This window comes from Puntigrus tetrazona, chromosome 1 (assembly GCF_018831695.1).
Source record: "Puntigrus tetrazona isolate hp1 chromosome 1, ASM1883169v1, whole genome shotgun sequence".
NCBI classification, from domain to species: domain Eukaryota; kingdom Metazoa; phylum Chordata; class Actinopteri; order Cypriniformes; family Cyprinidae; genus Puntigrus; species Puntigrus tetrazona.
The window spans coordinates 12,688,074-12,709,278 of record NC_056699.1 but is presented as its reverse complement, the minus strand read 5'-3'; the positions used below and the strand labels follow the sequence as shown (position 1 = coordinate 12,709,278).

Sequence of the window (21,205 nt, the reverse complement as noted above, 5' to 3'; positions counted from 1 at the left end):
AAACGGTTTAATGACAATTATTAGATAAATAGTGGCAACAAAAAGTGTCTGGACGCTTTAAATAAATAAATGTCATTGAATTACACAAATGATCAAACAAAGTCGTTTCTGTAAACAAATGATGCAAGTCCTTCAGTTTTGTTATATTCTTTTCCAAGAAGTATTATTTGAAGTGTATGATAGAGGATTTAATATACAGTTTAAGTTAAAGCGAGGAGTCATTCAATTGATCATTAGGTGATATAAGTTATTAGGTCAATGACTATGCCCTCTCTTTAAACTTCTCTAAAAGACCCCAAACCACTGACCTTTGACTCTTGTAATGTTTGCACAAGCTCCTGGTTGTCGAGGATGTTGCCCTCGGAGGTAAAGAGCAGTTTGAGAATTCGGTCCTCAATTGCCTTTAACTGGTTCCGGTCAGTATTGATGCGAACTATCAGCTGGTTTCTCTGTTCTTCCAAGTCAGGACGCTCCAGACGAACTACATCACTGAGTACAGACAAAATTAAACAATCAAAACAAATTGATAAAAAAATTTACACAGTGGTAATTGGTAAGAGCTATACCATTTAAACAAATAATCATCATAAATACGATGCAAGCTCAGATCAATGAAGTCTATGACAAATAATTTTCAAAAAGAAATACAAAACCTGCGATCATTAAAACAAACGCACAGAGTTGATAAAATAACTGAATTGTTAAGATTTGGTGACAATATAATATTGTGAGAGATTTAAATTAATTTTTGACTGAAAAGATCAAATTAAGTAAATGATAAGATTTTCTTCTATAGCAAATTTTAAAACGTTTAAAACTTAATATCATGCGTTTCATGTGTTTTCATGAATCTGAATATTCAAAGAACGCGATTACCTGAGGATTTGATCTTCCAATCCAGACTTGGTAACAGTGAAGTTGATGATGGTCACTTTGATGCACACCTGACAAAAAAAAAAGTCACAAAATAGTTATGGATGTGTAGCTTAAACTTGCACAGTACCAACCTTAAATTAAGCAAGCTACTTAAATAACTTGTTCTGTTATCATTTAGACAATTGTAAAAATTTGAGTAAAAAAATAAACTGACTTGTATTCTTTAGGGGCATATAAATAATGATTGGTATTATCTGTTAAATGCTACCTATCCTCTCTAGAAATCCTCTAGAGGCACACTGTGTGCTTTGATTGGCCCTATGTGCTTTGTATTTGCTGTCTGTCTGTGAGAATGTTTCTTTAGTCCAGACTGGTCTGTCAGGACAGCTCATCTCTCTTTAAATAAGCTGAAATGACAGGTCTGTCCTGTCTCTAATACTGAAGCTTACAACAGCACATCCCCACTTGACAGGCAACCCTATCTGGCGGTGTGCTCTCTGCCTGCTGCAAGCGCTATTGCCCGTGGCCTTGTCTGTTATGATTGCTAGGGCATTGTCTCTTGGCAGGTGGGCGCTGATCCGCATCCACCCCAGAATTTTGCAACGAGAGTTGATATGGCATGGAGCCAGGGAGGGATTGGTGCACAAGGTGGTGCCACAACAGATATGTACAGGTCTGGTGCCAACCGTGTCCACTTTGCTACAGTGCCAAATCTAGTTGACCTTAAACAGGTGTCAACCTTGACCCCAGAATGCTTTCTAAAACCCTCCCCTGCCATTTGCACAATAGCCTGAGAGGATGAATTAACAATGAGCTGCTAATGAAACACTGACAGTAATTACATGTAACAAAAAGACTGCGGGGGTCAGACATTTGCAGGGAAGAATGAATTATCAGTCACATACAGGGGTTGGACAAAGTAATGTGAACACCTAGGAAATAGATGATGCTTCTTTCTACCAGAGTTAGCTTTTAATACAGCCTCCAACCTTCTCAGAATAGATTCATACGTAAACTTTTTTTCCTTTTTCAGAACATCTGTAACTTGCTTCAGAGATACTGGAGATTGGAATGTGTTTCTCACTCTACTTTAAAAATTGCCCACAGTTGCTTGATAATATTCGTGTCAGGTGATCTGACAAGGCCAGGACAGATTTTTCATTTTATCTTGGTGCTCCAACTGTCCCAGTTTCATGATAATGACTTTATCGTATCGAATTTTAGCACTGGTGTCTGTGATTTAAGTTTTAGCAAAGATAAAAAGAAGTTAATATAATTTGATGGGGATTTTTGTCTGATTTCTTGAAAATATAAATTGTATCTTTATCGTGTATTCTGTGTCATTTACTGACCTCTGGGAGGTAGTGGGGATTGGCCATTTTGGTGGTCATGTAGAAACGGAAGTTTTTATCATAGTCAATGTCAGAATCTCCCAGCCGGATCAATGTTCTTCCACCCGACACAAACGTCTGCTTCAGAAGAATGGGCTCCAGAGCAGGGTCCAGAGTTTCTTTTAGCTGTACATACACACAATTACTAAATGAGTAAAATGCATAATATTTGTTTATTTTGGAGATAGGATAAAAATTCAGCATTTAGATCTCTTGGTATGGTACAGATGTCTGATCCTTGTTCTTAAAACCGATCTAAAAATAGACGCTAGGGGAAAACTATAAGCCTCAGTTGTCAGCAGTGAAAACAAACACGACGGAAACTAGATTCATCAGAAAATCACATCTGGCAAGAGTCAGAACTAATAGAATCACTTGTTTAAGACTGAATTAAACCATTCAAAGCCAATCAGATATTAAATATCAGTTCCTAACAACTGTAATCTGTCATTTTAAATATTTAAATTCTAATTCCAATAATTTCAGAAAAACTTTTGTATTTACATCTGACTAAAAAGAAGGGTCAAACTTTACCTCCTCCAGAAGTACAGGCATGCCCAGCCGGATGGCGTTCTCAAGCGTACGTAGGAAACCTGCATCGGTTAGCTTGATCACCTTAAGACCATTCTTTGTCTCTTTAGACCGTATCCAACGATTTGCCTAGATATAAAATGTAAAATGCATTGCATGAAGGAAAAAAGCCAATGTGGTGTAAACATAAATAAAAATAATAAAAGCTTACTTTCCTTACTTTTTGAATATATGTTAGAGTGTGAGGTTATGAATAACATATTAATCTTTTTATTTTTTTTAGTTTTTGTGTCACACGCATATGTACATTTGAATGGCATTTAAATGTCATGCAAATTAAAAATACAATTACGAGATTATAAGAATAACATAAATATTACAAGAATAATGTTGCAGTAATACAAAAATAAAGTCAAAACATTTTGAGAATACATTCAATTAGTTTTGAGAATCAAATCTGCATTATCAATTTATAGCAATTAAAATATTAAGTTAACATTATTGGGAGCCCCATGAGAAATTCCAATGGCCTCGCAACTAACTTATTAGCAGAAATCATTCTATGTTTCATATACTCGCGAGGACTATATGCTTGGAAATAATATGTATTATTATTCAATACATTCATTAGCCTATTTGTAGTGCACCACCCCCCATGAATAGTAATAAGTTTTGTGCTTTTGATATTTTTAATATAAAACAAAGTCTCAGCTTTCAAATTCTGTCATAGTATTGTGATTACTGACTGGCTGGCCTGCTACAAATAATGAATGGACTTGAAGATGTGAAATGTTTTTTCTAATCATTTATTATACTGTAAATGAAATATCTTGTGAATAGTCACTTAATGTTATTTAGCTCATAAAAGACAACAAAATAACTAAAGTTATGGAGTGGGAGACCACTTCAACAAAAATGTTTTATTAATGTTATTCATGCAATATACTTGCTAAGAATTAATTATTTCTACAAATATAAAGATTTTAATTTTAATGTGTGACAGAGACATGGAGAAAAAGACAAATGAAGAGAAACACCTTTATCAGAAAAAAAAAAGAAATTATTGATTCTGCTGAAATTAAGTATTGTACTATACAGAAGTGTCTGTGTGTGTATGTGTGTGAGTGACTCACATGTAGAAACTAAGCATTATGGCATCAATGCCACTATACAGAGTGGAGATGAGTTGAGTGTAGAGTGTTTGTGTCATGGTATTTGTGTGTATGTAAATGTGTGACAGTCTGATGTTTGAATGTCTCTTTCAGTCTCTCCAGAAGACAGAAGTCTCCCAGGAGAGACAGCCAGATGGATAGAGTAAAACACAAATGACAAGAAAGAGCACAGGAAAAAAGGAGAACGACAGGCAAATGTGCTGAAACCGGAGGACAGTAATGAAAATGGAGAGGTTGGAATGGGAGAAAGATATCTGTATGTTAATGCAGGGAGGCTGGTTGTTTTCCTATCTGGGTTGCCAAGGCTGTTCTCCGCACCATTCTGACACCATCTCTAACCAACTGAACAACACTCTACTGTTAAAGATGCCCTTCACCTGACATAGTCATTTATGTCCTGATGACACAGGATATATGAAATGCAAATCAGGAATCCACAGAAAATAGATCTACTGAAGTGACAAGAAAGCATCTTTAAACAAGTCAAATCTAAATTTAGCTCCATGGACCTTCTGTTTGTCATTTAAAAATACATTACTGTTCCAGAGTTCGCAATTAGTAAGATTGATTTTAATTTCAAAAGTGATAGTACTACAATTTCCACAAAAATATGCATCACAACTTTATAAATGTGCAAATGTTACTTGAGCACAATCAGCATGTTCATAGGATGGAGTCAGCTTTGCCATCACAGAAATAAATCTTTTATATATAAAATTCTATATATAAAATACTGTAAATAAAAGCAGCCTTGTTGAACACAAGATTATTCTTTCAAAAACAGAATTTGAAACAGTAGTTCAACTGTATCAACAGTAAAATAATTAATTTATCCAATCTACTCCAGGTTAAATGTAATCCTCTCATCCCCACCAAATGTCCAAAACATGGAATGAAAAGACAAATACAGTATATACACAGTATACAGCATGTATATATTGTGTATATACTAAACTCAAGCACATCTATAAAACGTGGTAGGGGTCAAATGTGCATGAGAGATACATGATTGTTGTATATTAATGGAATGTACTTTAGTCTCTGGTGTCATGTGGGCATTTTCATCTCTTAACAGTGTCTACATTAGGAAGTCAGAGTGCTTGAGGGAAGTTCCTCCTGAGCCTATCCATGCAGGGCTTGGTTGCAACAGTCGGAAAAGTCTGTGGTTAGGTTACCATAAATACTGATGCCACCATCAAGTACGTATGTAGTAAACTATAATGATCATCTTGAAACAGCGTGTGGTAGCTGCTTTCCCTGCCAGAATAAGAACCCATTAGCTTCCTTTCAACCAGAAAATAAGCTGCTTGTGAATGAACTGATCCGTCTTAACCCTTTCATGAAAAGATTAATTAGTTTTAATGGTTATGTGAGACACTGTGGGCTGGAAACTTTACTGTTTAGTGCTATTTAAAGGACTAAGTTTCATTACTAAATTAAAAACTGTTCTCGTGACTTGCCTTGCTGAGGCACTGGGACACAGCATTACTGGGTTTGGAAATGTTAGAGGTCACCTGATCTTGAGGGTCAATCATGAGTGGCCAGCGGCGTCCCCGCATCACAAGGATTCCATTTTCTGTGGAGACATTATCCCGTGGCAACCCTTCAGCATTCCACTGTCGGATCTCGTAGGGATCTCCTAGAATGCTGATAAGACTGAAGCTGTCACTGATTGGAATTCCCAACTTCTGACAGCGGGTGATCCAGTGATCTATGAGCTACACGACACAAAAAATGCTCATTAATCACACACGCATAGTATTCTGTAAGCTAAAGGGGAACTCTGTTTTGATGTGTCATAGTTCAGTAAGGTGGGCATTTGACATAGGTCATGATTAATAGGATAAGACAGGCTTGACTTTAAAGTCTTGCCAGGTAATGTGATATACTCAGTGGCATTTTATAATTAAGGCATGCTGTGTAGTGAGAAAAGCTTGGGATCTAATACACTACCAGTTGTCTGTAATGGGATGTGAATGCTCCGTAATAAGCCACACATGCAGCAGCGATGAACACATTTCCAATGACGTTGTGGATCTCCTGTTCAAAAAAAGTAATGCTTTCCTGCCATCGCACCTGCTCATCTCCCAGAGCAGATGTTAACTTCCCCGACCGACCCAGGCGTACTTCAGTCAGAACCCTGGTTTTATCTATAAACCACACAAACACAGTTATGCATACACACAGATTAACATAGTCATATTGTGTGGCACCTTAAATACAGTTCAATGTCATGTCAATCTGTTGTCAAACAAAATCCCACAAATACTGAACCCACACCATATATAGAACACTGCAGCCATCGTGTATTTTTGTAGGCCAATCCAATCCAAGTTAGAATCGCATCAGTTCCCTCAAAAAAACCTGGATTTTTACATTGGATTACCGGATTACTGTAAAAATATTGCTTTGCGATGAACATGCTTTCAGCATTCGTTATGCTGTGTTCATCATGATGTCTTGACAAATAATCATAAATTAATTTTGAAGTCTATATACAGTTGGCATAAATAAAAAGCTGAATGAAGGCTATAAACAAACTACACCATGATTGCATGACATCACCACCACTAAACTTCTGACAACTCTTAAACATTTTCCATGAATGTAAAAAAGTTAGACATACCACAAGAGTGTGATTATACATACAATCAGGCAGAAAAAGCAAACTAGTGAGTAGATTTAGCCTGCAAAAATACATAATTCCCTGCAGCACTCTTATTTGTTATAAATGTAAATCTAATTCACTTCACTTTGCACAGTAATCCAAGAATAACCATTCTTCAATCCCTTGCTCAATTTCATTATCCTTTTTTTAAATCCCTTTATTTGGCCCCAATACAATTTCTTGCTTTTTGTTTATCCATTATTATCATTTAGCACACTTAGTGATTCATTTCAATAAATTCCATAATTATGCAGTCATGGAAGCTATCTGTCTCTTCATCTCTCTCTCTCTTTCTCTCACCCAGCATCTCTTTCTCAGCCACACTTGACTCAAATTGCTCCTGTAAAGCTTTGATTTGGTTCTCCACTTCTTGTAGTTTTTTCTGCTTTTCTTTCAAGGTGGACATAGTTGCATCCAACTCAGCCTGATAAAAAGAAAACAAACTAATAATAACAGCAAACAAAACTCAGTTATACACACATAATGCAATGTCTAAACTCCCACATAATCTAAATATCAAATAACCAGTCTCACCTGAGCACCAGCCAGTTTTTCACGTTTTGGCCCAACCTCTTTCAGAACTCTTGAGTACAGGTCCATGGCTCTTACCCACATACACATGGACTTGCAGGCCTTGGAAACTTTTTCCACTTTCTCAGGCACAAAGTCTGGATTAGTAATGTATTTCTGCAGCTTCTGAAGAATCTGTGGTTTGATATTGTCCTTGTCATAGTCCATTAGCTTTTTCAGGAAGTTTCCATCACCCAGGAGTTGCTTTGCACTGGCCCAGTCTGTCCTAGTTGGGGCGTAAACAAAAGAATGACTAATGACAGGAAGTGAAAATCTACAATTACTGTAGAAACTAAAACAATATTATTTAACTCAACGCATGGACAAAAGGTTTGAAATATAATATTAGATGACAGTTCAAAAACTAATGTACAACGAAGTCTTTTTAGATTTAAGAGTTATTTTAAAGTCTATATTGTTCTTGGTTACACTTTATTTTGATAGTGCACTTTAGACATTCTACTAGTAACTTTGTAACTAAGTATCAGCTACATGTTAATTTATTATCATTCATTTGGAACTACATGTCTACTATTTTTTAGAGTAGACTGTTAGGGTTGGTTTAGGGTTATTAAAATAAGTCATTTACTTCCAAAATTTCTCATAGTCAGTATGTTGTATGTTTTCAAATAAGTAAATGTGTTAGAAGATATTAAGCAGACAGTCTACTAATACTCCAATGACTGCTAGTTGACATGTAGTTGCACATTTACTTAGTGTTAGTAGATTGTGTTGAAGTGTCACCTTTTTCTTTTCTTTTGGCAAATCATTATGGTTGGTAATATCTGAATGTTCAACATATTACAACACCTACACATCCTCTCAACCAACCCCTTAATTACATTGTTAGATTTAACATCAGCTGGATGAGTACGCAGCTGGAAATTTAAAACAAGGCTATTACAATAACAGAGGATTTAACGCAAGTCATTTCCAGTCACACCAAAACACATCACATGAAATATTTCATAAATAATTCATAAATATTTAACATATGAAAACGAGGCAATATAGAGAAGGTGTCTAATTTTGTACGATCTATTACAAGTATCTCATATTAAACAGCACAATACTATAAATAAGTAATATTACATGTCATTGTGTTAAAGTCAATAAGAAATGTTCACTTAATATTTTCCAGTAAAATTGGATACTCAATACAAAAAGGCCTGATTTTATACATGAGAAATTAATTGGATCATGAAAGTGGACTATATTTGAAGGGTAAAATATGGATGAATTATTCACTGTAAGACCAGGAACATGTATCAAGAAAGTAAATGGGGTCAGTTTTGATTTCATGTTGCGTTTAAACTCCACTAATCTGCCACTTAGATGCAGCACAGGTTTAATATCATGAGCAAATTGAACAATTAGAAGGATAAAAGAACTGCAGAGAGAGAGAGGGAGGTGGACAGACAGAAACACAGATTGTTCAGTCTGTGTTATGACATTTTAAACACCCATTAAATTGCTGTTAATAATGAGTAGCTCTGTGGCAGATAATAATGATGAAAATTATGAAAGTAAGGAGATGAAGGAGAAGGATTAGATTGATGACTGAGTGAAAAGAGCACAGATGCTCCACAGTCAGACAATCTGATGTTAATATGGCCAGCACATACTGATTCACACTGTGGAGGGTCTCAAAGCTAGAGGGGGTTTATGATGTGTGAGAACATGTTTTTCTGCATCTAGATTAGATACCTAAAAACATTTAATACCAAAATTCCACAAACCTGCATTAAAATCATATCATTGCCTCTACACTTTAAAAGAAAGACCACAAACAATTTGTAAATGTCACAAACACAGTAATTTATACTTATTTAATTAACTTGGGCTTATTTGTCCTGTCTATCATCTATCACATGCTCAATGCAATGGTCGTGCAGTTCTTTCTTTCTTTGCAAGCCTGGCAGGCATGGGTAGGACAGGTGTCTGATCACAGCCACATCAACTTGGATTAAATGTGATTCTGCACGGTGCCCCTGGAGCAACATAGGGTTAAATATGCATGCAGTCATTTTTTCACCATTAAAAAGTTTTACCCCTGCAGAAATTACTGTATTATTAATAAATAGGTTTCAATCACTCACATGACATGAAGGTCTATATATACATTTATTTTTATATAATATAAGTTAATACAATACAATAATATAGTATAATATAATTTATAATGATATGATCAAAGACTATAGAAAACCCAAGACGTGTCACTCGCATAGTTTAACATGTTTAACATGGTGGATCAATCACGGGAAGCCACGCATTCTTAATAAAATAACCATATAATACAATAGAATTGTCAGAGATCTGAACCCGTTTTCCCCCCATTTCTCCCTCATATTGATTATGTAATTTGGTTCATTTGGTGTCTAGTCATTAGTCCCATAATTGTCTGTGTAGGTCCTGTCCATTCAGTTAGTCTTTGGTGGTTCTTTGTGTGTGTTCCCTTCTCTCCTACGTTCCATGAGTGTTACAAAGATTAAAGACTGTGTTATTTGAAGGACTCCTCATTCTGTGGGTTCCTTCCCACACCACACCGTGACAGAAGAGCCAACCAACAACAGTTTAACCTCCTTGTGTCTGCCCTCCAATTTATCTGCTGTTTTCACCCAGTGTTTTTTTTCCCCCGTTGTGTTCTGTCCCCAGAATTCCTCCTCTTTCTAGAGTAGGGGGAGTGATTGCTTGAGGACCATATAAGACAGTTCTTGCGTCTTCCGGCTGCCTTTCGTCTGCCAGACTCTTCCCAGGGGTCCATCTTCCTCCTGAGCCACCTCCCTAGTTCCAATATACCTCTGCCCGTGTTCTTGCAATATGTCAGGGATATGGACCTGTTTTCCCTCCATTTCTTGTGTTTATCCCTCCCCTTTGTTGTTTTCTCCCTCATGTTTCTAGTTGTTAGTCTCATAATTATGTGTGTATTTAAGATCTTGTCCATTCAGTTCCCTGAGTGTTTCACAAATTAAAGACTGTGTTATTTGAAGAACTCCTCGTTTAGTCCGTTCCTTTCCACACCACAATGTGACTATAATATAATATAATATAATATAATATAATGTCATATATATATATTTCTTTTGCTTTTGGATTATTGCAGAAATGCTGTTTGGTGTAATAACATTACTATGTGTCCTCATTTTGCTATCAACCGCATTTTTAAATGCACGTAAAGGCCTAAACTTGAGATAGGCATTAATGATGTATTTTGTTTTATAGAATAAGACTTGAAACCGTAAACAATATTTCAGGTGATTAACCCATTTGAAAAACCCATTGACCTCGGGACGATGTATCCAGACTGAGATGTTCTGAGTTTTAGAACTTCTGTAGCACTCTATATTACAATGTAATATAATATAAAAATTTGACTCACTTGTTGTTGAGAAGGATGCACACTGCCTCCATCACAGTCATGACGAGGTCTGGTGGTTTGGTGAAGACACGGATTTCTGATATGTCAGCTTTATCCAGGGCATTCAGGGCCTTGTTGGCACTGTCGAGTGCAGGCAGAGCCTCATCCAAATCACGCTGTGCATCATCTGCAATGGCTTGAGTCTCTTCTGCCTTTACCTTAGCTAAAGCTTCGTCCTCTTTCACAACCCTACGCACCTGCAGGTAAAGAGTTCCATAAGAGCAATTCTTAATGTCAGAAGATGTACTTCTTCAAAGCAGTTTTAAGTTCATATGACAAATCAAAAGATTTTAATGTGTTTTGGAACATTCCAACATACAGTAGGTATAGCATTACATGTGGACCTGAAAAAAAAAATATTAGTAATACACATACCTGGTCAGCATTCTCTTGATCCACAGCGAGTTTCTCCATGAGAGCATTGACATCGATTGATTTTTGTTCAAGCACAGGCTCCAGAGCAGAGAGGTCTTGTTTCATCTTATCAACTAGTTCATTTGTCTCCAGCAGTTTAGTAAGACCATTTTTCACACGATCTCGAGCCTGTGCAGACAAACACATTATATTTCACACATTTTTGTTTGTTTAGCTCTGATGGGTCCTTTACTCTAACTAATATATCATCCAGTTGACACATCGCTGGCTTTAAAATGAAAAAAAGTGAATTTCTTCTTAAAAAGTGCATGTAATAATTGTAGTTAGAATCCACAATATTAAGTAATCATGTATCAACCATAGCCTGATCTCCTCACCGCCTGCAGCTGATGTCTCTTTTCTCCCAGCATGCTCAGGTAAAGGTTAATGAGCTCTAAATAAGAGGTGGGCGTTGTGTAATAGTGTCTGCGCAGTTCGGAGTAAAAACGTTCCGCCATGTCAGTCACGCTAACATGGATCTCCACACACATCTCTGAAAAACACTGCTTCATCTCTTCACTGCCAAACTCCACGTTCTGGAAGAAGGTCTGGGACACAGAAAGCAATGCTTCACGGGGCCACTGAAAAATAAACATGGAAAGAAAGAGTAAATTTCCATGACTACAATGTAAACATTTGTGAAAACATCGCAGATTGAGCACATAGAAGTTGTTTACTGAATTGTAATTAAATAGATCTTTAAAAAACTCACATCATGCATCATTTTGGGGTGCACTGTTTCTTTTTTTGACTTATTTATGCAAAGTACTGGCTTCCTCAAGTACAAAAATAGCATGCAGATTGCACCGAAGACATAATAGACTATTCTTTCATTTCATTCTGCAAGAACCATAGCGGTCACCCTGAAAATTGTGTGGCGAGTGCATTTGTGTGTGTGTATACAAGTAAACAAACACACACTGATGGAAACAAATAAGCAAATAAAAGCAGGGTGAACAGACATATGGGGTTGCTGCTTAACATTAATGAGCAGCTGCAGTTGGACAGCATATAGCCATTCATCAAACTCACAAACACAACACTACAATAGATAAAACAACAAATAAAATCAACACTCTACATGCAAACAAACCACACACACACAGTTTATAGTAATTAGCAGAACACTCCTTTTAACCAAACAGCTCACAGAGGTCAGTGAACATTTGTTGCATTAGATAAGAAAATGAAACAAAAGAATGGCAGTAAAGAGACACTGAATGATAGAAGCACAGTCTGTATGTATGTGAACACCTGAAGCCTTTCTAAAGCCCCCTTTCTTTTTCATTACCTTCTCGAAAGATTTCAAAAATGTATTATATTGAATTATAAATGTATTCTTTATACAAAAATATTATTTTAGGTGACTGTGGTGTTTTTATAAAAAGGTATATATATATATATATATATTTTGCATGTCCATATACCCAGTCCACTGCATTAAAAAGGTTGCAAATACAACAGAGATTATTGGTCTACCGGAGATTATTAATTTGATAAGAAAATTCTTTTTTTACTTAAAATTTTGAAAACTTTGGTGCAAAATAAATATGAAATGTAATAACAAAACTGTGAAAATTGAACTAAAAAAGATTAGAATTTTCTTTTTACATATTTATTTTAAATGCAACTATTGTGATACATTTCTTTAAAATATATAGTTTTTTATTATTATTATAAATTACATTCCCTTTCAGTCAGTCACTATGTTATGTCAATAACTGACGTCTTGAGATCCAGCCTGGAAACCCAATCACCTATGAGCTTAAAAGAAAAGGCCAATGAAAATTGTCAGGTGGAATTTGCATGCCAAGCCAATCCCCCACACATATGGGTATATAAGATGGTGACAAGCAACCACTCATTCAGAATTCTGCTTTGAAACCAATTGAAACCAATTTTCAGCCATGTTTACTTTGCAATTCAGCGGTGATCGCACTGGGCTTGCACATTGTGTGCCACGGTCCTTCAACTGAGTAAGCTGGCTAAAAGAGTAATTTCCCAGAGCTGCATGATCGTTGAGAGCGCCTTTTGAGATGTCTTTCTGACCATGTCCTTCTGGGTGCTTGAATTTCCTTACATCCGATGATGGACACGGTAGACCGGTAGATTTTTGGGACCTTTCCACCGTCCTTTCAGGACTATTAGCCGCTTTGAGCCAATTGAGTCAGTTGACCTATAGTTTTTGTCTTTCACGCCTGGTTTTGCTTACTTCCATGAAGAGGAGGGAAGACCTTCACACATTTCCAGTCAACAATTTGTGCCTTGAATTTGGTACAGTTGACCCTGACCTGGTTATAGGCTCAAGGTTCTCACCACTCCCTTTCGGGATCAGATGTTGAACTGGCAAGCACTGCCCCCTTGCAATCACTGCACCATTCCTTAGGGATCTGTGTGCCTTTTTCCAAGTTCTTCCACTTGCAAACACTGGGTCACCTGTTGCTTCACAGCTCAGACTAGGGGGAGTGGCTTGACAATTCTAATTGGCCTTTTCTCTTAAGCTCAGAGGCGACTGGGTTCAAATGAAGAGTGTTCAGGACCTTTCATGCACCAAAAATCAATAAGACCTTCTGGCGGAAAATGGCTTAGTGAAGTGTCCTGTCATTATGATGGTTCTGGAGGATACAGCTAATGCTTGACAAAAGATTGGTTCTCTTATTAACTTAGCTTGAGACACCAACTATATTAGTCATGAGGCAGCTGACAGACTTGACCTCAGAAATGAAGACATCATACTTGTGGTCCATGGTGTCGAGGCGTGAAAGTCCTTGTCAAAACAAAGCGTTGCCTGTTTTGTAAGCTATTTGAAGAGGTTGCAGTTTCAACTTATATGTCCAGAATGCATTTCACAAGGTCTACGATGACTGCTGCTGCAAAGTAAGAAGAACTCACTTGTGTAGCCGCTATCCATCATTCACTACGTCAGCAAGCCTCATCTATCCAACCTAAGCAGTTCAGTTCTGCAGCCACTACCTGTGACTTGTAGTGGTGGAGATGGGACAGTATCGGTGCTGCATGTGAACCAAGGTGTGGAGGCTGCTGTTGTGAAAACTGCCAGACAGGCAGCAAAGAGATGACCCTTGCTGAAGAAAAAGAACTGCATGTGGTGAGGAGTGGGCTTACATGTACTTGTCGATGACCACAGTGAAATGCTAGATACCCTTGGACAGAAGATCCAGCCACATTGTCAAACAACAGAAAGGTAGTTGAAAGCACCTTCTTGAGAACAGAGAGGCAGATGGCCAAAGAGCAGTACTCTGAAGAAAAACTGAGACAGTTCCATAATGGTGTTACATCTGAGTTTTCTTGGAAAGCTCTTTGGCCCAAAATGGCCCCTCTCTGCTTCACAGGTGTTGACAGGCAGATCGGGTCATACAGTCTAGAAACCTGACTTAATAAATCTCATTGTGTCAATGGGTCTGTTATCTGAGTTCTTAACTGCTCCAGCAAAAGGTCTTGACCAAGTCTCATTTTTCCTTCTTTTTGAGAAGTTTATTCTGACCATGACATGAAGCTAGTCATTTTCTACAGTGTAGCCAAGGCTGAGAGCTTTATTGTCCTTGTCTTTGAGCTGGTTAGGTAGGACCTCACTGTCTTTGGAGTTACCTCCTCTTCCTGTTTCCTCCTACTTTGCCCAGAAAAGATCAATTGCTTCAGTCACAAATTCATTTTAAAAGGGCATAATGAAGAGAAAGTGAACATTTATATTTTCTGGAGTTTCTATTCAGTACTCTAGCAGAAAAATTTATACAGATATACTCTATATAAGCATTTTTATAATGTCACTCAGACAGATTCAAGGAACAGAACTATTGTATAATAGCTTTTATTAATTTAGCTTGAGATAGCAGCATGCATATTTTTACTTGAAACATTCTTTGGCTCTTTGATTCCCTTACTTTCCATCCCCCTCTCTATTTCTCTCTCTCAGGGCCTAAACCAACGCCAGTCAAAAATCACACTGATATGCCTTTAGACATGAGTAAATCAGCTACTGACAAGAGCCCTGTTCCCAACCACGATTACTGTGAAAACAGAGAACTGAAGCAATGGACTTGTAGGGGTGAGTAAGGGCGGAATGCATAAGTAGCCTTTTTAAAGCATATACATGAGCAAAAATGAGAGTTGCTTCTTATCATCTTGGTATACTGCTGCCTGTCTTGCATAAGTGACGCTTTAATATGCATATTAGGGACTGGGGTAGCAATTTTCCTTATCAATGTCCCATGCCATTACTGGACAGATTGGCCATGGAGAATAAATGTGCTCATATTCCTGATGTAGACCAAAACTAGACAGGTCACTCGAAAACACATTTATAAAAAAAAAGAAAGAAAGAAAAAAAGATATATATAAAAATTCCCGCAATAAATATTTGGTTTGGTCTCATTTCATAGCTGTGCAATAGAAACAGTGAGAGATACATCGAGGTTGATTTTCGATAGTTTGAGCTTTTTGTACAGTAAATGCTACTCTTTCTAAATTTTAAGAAATGTTCATGTACATCAAATCTGCATATTAAAAAAGTTTCTGAAAGATCATGTTAGTAATGATGTTAAAAAACGAATGAAATGAATAAATTACAATTTAAATTGTACAAAAAAAGTACAAAGATTAAAAAAAAAAATTATAAAAAATATTTCACAAAATATGCTTTTACTGTATTTGTGATCAAATAAATATCCTAATGCTAATTTTTAATATTTAAGAGCACTAAACATTTAAACACTTCAACATTTAAACAGTAGTGTATGTATACACTTTTGGTGTCCACGGGTATTTCAGGATGCCTTTAGGTTTCATTGAATTCCTACTTTCTTTCATGTTACTTTAAGAGGAACTCACTAATAATTAATTATGTAAACTGACAGTGTAGTTAGCATTCGCTGTCTGTTGTTTTAGCATCTAATTCACTAAACAAGTTAGGCAAACAAGCCCAAAAATAACTGCCAAAAGCTATGTACATGACACATTATTGCCCATCTTGCAGGCTGATTAAAACTCTGCCTACCACCTGCTTTCTGTAAATAGCACAGATTTTTGTGAATAAGGCACATCTATAATTAGCATTTGCCCGTGCTTGTGCATATTTAAATTAAGTCATTGTTATTCTTTTTAGTGCACACATTTCCTCTCTATGAAAATGATTTTTTAGACAGGAAATGTGTGCAGCGCTAGAAAGAATAAAAATGAATTCATTTAAATGTGCACAGTGAAACACTGCATGGTTAAGTTTGGTTGCGGGTGATACAGGCAGGGGTTTGTATGCGCAGCAGTTTAGTGGTAATGTGTTTAATGAATTCACTGCTCAGTGATTTTTGGATTGAAAAAGAATGTTGAAAGAGAAGAAGTGGATTCTGACCTGTACAAACCAGTCAATGGTGCAGCAGTTAACTAGCGATGGGAACATGCGGCAGCGTGAGCGGAAAGAGTCACCCACAGGGCTCATACACAGCACTATATGCAGCTTCTCACGCACACGAGAGATAAAGAACTGGAAGACCTGAAGACACAAAGACAAACAGCGATAAGACAACTGACATCTAACAGAATGTAACGCTGCTGAAAATATATAGCGGTATTCTGCACTTGGTTAAAAGTCTTGGATATGCAAGACTGGATAGTTGTTGGTTGTGTCATGTACCTCATCTCTATTTCCCTCAGAGATGCCGGCCTCTTTAGCCTTTGGGCTAATGGCAGCCAGCACCTGTTTCAGTTCATCCTTCTCAAAGAGATTTGGTACTTCACCCGAGTTCAGCATGTTATTAATATCCTCCAGGAACTCCTCCACCACAATCTAAAACAGATGAGAAAACAAATTACATGATCACACAACATTATTCCACCAACACTGGTTCATGTTATTAATATCATGTTAATACTATGACTGGTTGAAAGGTGGTTGTATTGCACCTAAATGCTGGCCGCCATCTCCATCAGTCCCTAGTACACCTCTTTAGATCAGAGGAGTGAGGTTTACCTATAAACCTTTTACTAACTGGCCTCTATCACAATATCCAACCTAAGGCTGATGATACACAGGGCAACTTTTTAAGCAATTTTGCCAGACAACTTTTTTCAGCAATGTCACTTGGGCATTTTCCCATTGAGAATGGGTAACAAATTTCAGTGACGCTTTATTTTAAGGTGTCATAATGCAGCTTAACAGCCTGATTAAGGAATTAGTAGGTGCCGTTGTATTTACATTAAACAAAATGTACTTACTATGTAACAAAGTTATGAAACAGCCTGTAATTACAGTTTGTAATTATGTAGACATATAGTAATAGAAAGCTATTGTTACACAATTACAGGCTGTTATAACTTAGTTACATGGTACATTTTGTTAAATATAAGTACAACGGCTACTACTAAGTACTTAATAGCTTAATACTCTGTATTATGGACACCTTAAAATGAAGTGTTATCCAAATTTCTATTTTAGATTGGTCATAGGCCAATGGGCAGTGTTGCCATCTGTGGGCATCCAAGTTACACACACTTGGCTGCCTACTGATGGCAACACTGCCCAAAAAGTTGCCCCATGTATCATTAGCCTAAACCTCATTACCATCCAGGTCACGACACCAGTGTGCTGAAACCCCTCCAATTCTATTCGCCATGCATTCTCGGATTTGAACCAGCATGGGAGGCAGGCGCACTAACAAGGGCGCTAATGACAGCAGCATCTTGCATCAGACGGAGCGCACCTCTTGAGATTAGGAGTGTGAGGTTTTAACTGGCCTCCACTGCATACATTTTTGTACAGTTATATTTATGAAATCTGCATAGCTACATTCATTTTTTAAGTGCCATTCAGAAGGAAAAAAAATTAATGATTTATAGCATAATTAATGTATTTATTTGTCATTTTCTTTTTATATAAAAATCATGACCATACTGTTGCTGTGACTTTTTTCACCCTTAAAAAATCTGTAGTGAAAATCTAACATTGTAAATCTATTTTCCATACCGTATGATCATCAGGCCATGCTTGATGAGGGAGAATAAATTATTTAAAAATTGCTTTTCCTTATTGTGTAAACAGTTTCTTTCATATGTTAAATCCAGGAAAAAAAACGATCCAAACATTACACACACACACACACCCGTGGGTTGGTGCTCCAGGTATAGAATTTAAAACGAAAGGTCAAACACCCTCTAAGGGCAAATCTGAAAAACAATGTTTCAACAGTGAGTGACTATCTATGAAAAACACTGAAGAGTATTTACTCCCTTCAGTCAATGAAAACACAATAATAAATGACATTTAAAACAGCCTATTCAATCAAACACTCCGATTCTCATTAGTAATTAGCCCTACAGATGGGCACACAAATATACACCTCAAAACATATATCTCTTGTCTATAGCACCAGCTTGAGTCTGTCTCATTAGGAACTGTTCATGAGATAATTTAGGGGGTCATTACTGCTGCAGAGCCTGTATGCTGAATCACAAAGCAGTAGAAGTCTCTGCTTTCACGAGACAGTATTACAGCACTGGCAGAGGGCCCAAAGTCATAACAAAGATGACCTACTGTCTACTCTACAGCTCTGATAAAACCTCTGCATCCAGATTCATATCCACAAATCAATAAATCATGACTTGTGAATTGGTTACAAGGAGTTTTGGAGAGGTGTGGTTTTGGGTTAAGCTAGGGCAAACATTACACTTTAAAACCTTAAGCACACAACAACATTACTAAAACTATACATAATATTTAAATGAAAATAACTAATTTATCATCAAATTTCTTTTTGGCTGTACCTGTGTGTCTGTAAAGAGGAATACCATGTCCTGGCCTTCCACACCTGCCATTTTGTAAAGTTTACGCAGGTCTTCATGAAAGCTGTCGTAATTATAACCACGGCTTAACTCAATCTGAAAGCAGCGGTAACCACACATGTGAGCAGCCAAACGTGTTAGGGATTGCTTTCCTGTGCCACCCACACCAACTAACAGGGCATTTCCACGTTCTTGGCGAATCATGCGGGCGATTCTGTTTACAGGGAATAAGATGAATAGCAAGAAAAGAAAGTCAATTTGGTGAACGAACAAAAACATTCCATTAGTAAACCAATCCAGATGTCCAAGCTGAATGGTGGGTCATCTGAACACCAGGTTTTGTGATCACCAGATGAAAAGACAAGCTGCTTGCTTACCTAGATACGTGTTCAATGGCATCCTGGAAGAACACAAGCTTTGTTTCCTTGGAAAAGGTTGTGTTGTAGTCATCCAGGTAGTCTTGTAGTACCTGCCGAATTTTCTCAATGTCTGTTAGATCCTCATAGACACGGTCAGCCTTGTCTGTTCCAACCTGAACAGTGGTAATTCAATCATTTAGTAAAATTATATCAAGCACTGCCATCACATAATCAAAAAGACAAGCGACTGTTGTAGCAAACTATCTTTATGCGAGTATCTATCTATACTACTGTATTGAATAGTTAACACACAGAAACACTGTGCAAGGAAAATAAAAAAAACAGTGACAGACTGTCAGATGCAAAAAGATCAAGACAATCCCCAAAATACATTTACCTTGATGAAATCTCCAAAAATGATGGGCTGATTCACAAAGTACATCGGCTCTATGTTTATGCTGAAATATTTACCTGTTGGACAAGCAGTTCAGGACATTATTGTTTACTGTAGCAAAAGGATGACAGATTGAGGGCAAAAGAAAAATAAATATATCACTCTGATAAGTCACTCTGCAAAACAAGAAGAATTACAATATTGCTTTTTTCTGACCCACTTTTTCTAAAAATTTACATTTCATAAAATCATTTTAAGGCTGCATTTATGATTTAAAACTTCTATGTATACATTACATTTATTTTTACAGTATCAGCATATGAAACAAAAGACCTTTGCTTTGAAAAAGGAGCAGCTTTGAAAAATAATAATGACAACAACAATAATAAACCTGTTTATATTAAGATTAACAGTGTATTCAGGGGTCAAATGCTTACTGGCCATCTCTGAGATCATGGTATGGAAGTAGGTCTTGTCCTCGTTGTTGATTAGTCGATCATGGAACACACGCTGACACTCGTGACAGAATAAACGGAAGATCTGGGTTTGATCTCTCACTGTAGTCGGCTCACACTGCAACATACCTGCACAGAAACACAAGCACACACATGCAGAAGCAGAGAATGAATATAATTTTCTTTCAGATTCTTCATTGTGTCTTTAATTTCTTAGCAAAAATGCCTACTGGTAGAAAATCAATTCTGAGTCTACAGATCAATGAACAGTAACAGATGAACTTGTCTGTGACCTTTGGCTAATAAAAAAACTTAATCAGATGGAGGCTGTGCTGGCTGATTTTAGTTTACATTGACAGTATCCCTATTGAGAGTCTATAGTTCAGCCCCTTTATGGTCCTAAACCATAAAAGAACATTTAACAACTGACAAGGTGCCTATTCAAATTAAGAGAAAGCATTTTTTATTGCTCATATGAGCTCCAAAATAAAAGAAGCTCTTTACAAGCCTTTCGTGGGTTTAAGCAACAGATGCTAAAGACCCTGGGTAGAATTGTTAAAGAGTAGAGTTGTATTGTTTTGGAAGAATTGTGATTTTAACAAGGTTTTAAATTATTATACAATTTATAAATGACAATTATTTGAGATTGTCGTCCTGCTTTAAATGTCTTTGTTCAGTTATATGTGTGTTTCTTACCCTGCACACATTTAGAGAGATCTCTGAGGTTAAAAACATAGTGGGATTTGGCTGGAGTAGGCAGCAGGTCTAGACTCATACGGTGGTAGATCTCAACAGCAGCATCCACAATGCTGTCAGATGCCTGCTTCACCGCTGTGGGAAACTCAGTGAGAAATCCACCCAAAATTGCCTGCAAACATGAACACATACAAGAAAAGTCAATGTGCACAGCATGTGAAGAACTTAATATTTATCCAATGAAATGCGAAATGTCTGAAGAGTACTAAGGACAGTTCCAGCATTGACCAGTATTTGCTCAGGCTCATTGGAAACACACACGACTCAAGAAACGTACCTTATCTGTATGAGTGACAGCAGTTTCAAGTTGAATAGAACACTAGAAGCAGTCCAACACTGACAAATTGTGTTCCTTTTCACACAAGTAAGACTTACAGGGCCAGAGTTATGATTAAGAAAGTCTAACTGAT

General features: G+C 37.0%; 1 protein-coding gene across 1 annotated transcript in view; it reads right to left on the bottom strand.

Annotated features, from left to right (window-relative positions):
* dnah6 (dynein, axonemal, heavy chain 6) overlaps positions 1–21,205 on the bottom strand; it is a 65,197-nt gene that overhangs the window by 15,180 nt on the left and 28,812 nt on the right. Inside the window, exons 44-61 of the mRNA XM_043244081.1 lie at positions 20,736–20,907; positions 20,022–20,168; positions 19,588–19,661; positions 19,209–19,363; positions 18,814–19,045; positions 16,688–16,840; positions 16,406–16,546; positions 11,382–11,624; positions 11,005–11,172; positions 10,591–10,826; positions 7,173–7,434; positions 6,939–7,062; positions 5,924–6,120; positions 5,485–5,688; positions 2,802–2,927; positions 2,229–2,393; positions 877–944; positions 309–489 (exon numbers count right to left, since the gene is read on the bottom strand). Of these exons, the coding sequence (XP_043100016.1) occupies positions 309–489; positions 877–944; positions 2,229–2,393; positions 2,802–2,927; positions 5,485–5,688; positions 5,924–6,120; positions 6,939–7,062; positions 7,173–7,434; positions 10,591–10,826; positions 11,005–11,172; positions 11,382–11,624; positions 16,406–16,546; positions 16,688–16,840; positions 18,814–19,045; positions 19,209–19,363; positions 19,588–19,661; positions 20,022–20,168; positions 20,736–20,907 (3,048 nt within the window). The remainder of the gene's footprint in view (positions 1–308; positions 490–876; positions 945–2,228; positions 2,394–2,801; positions 2,928–5,484; positions 5,689–5,923; positions 6,121–6,938; positions 7,063–7,172; positions 7,435–10,590; positions 10,827–11,004; positions 11,173–11,381; positions 11,625–16,405; positions 16,547–16,687; positions 16,841–18,813; positions 19,046–19,208; positions 19,364–19,587; positions 19,662–20,021; positions 20,169–20,735; positions 20,908–21,205) is intronic.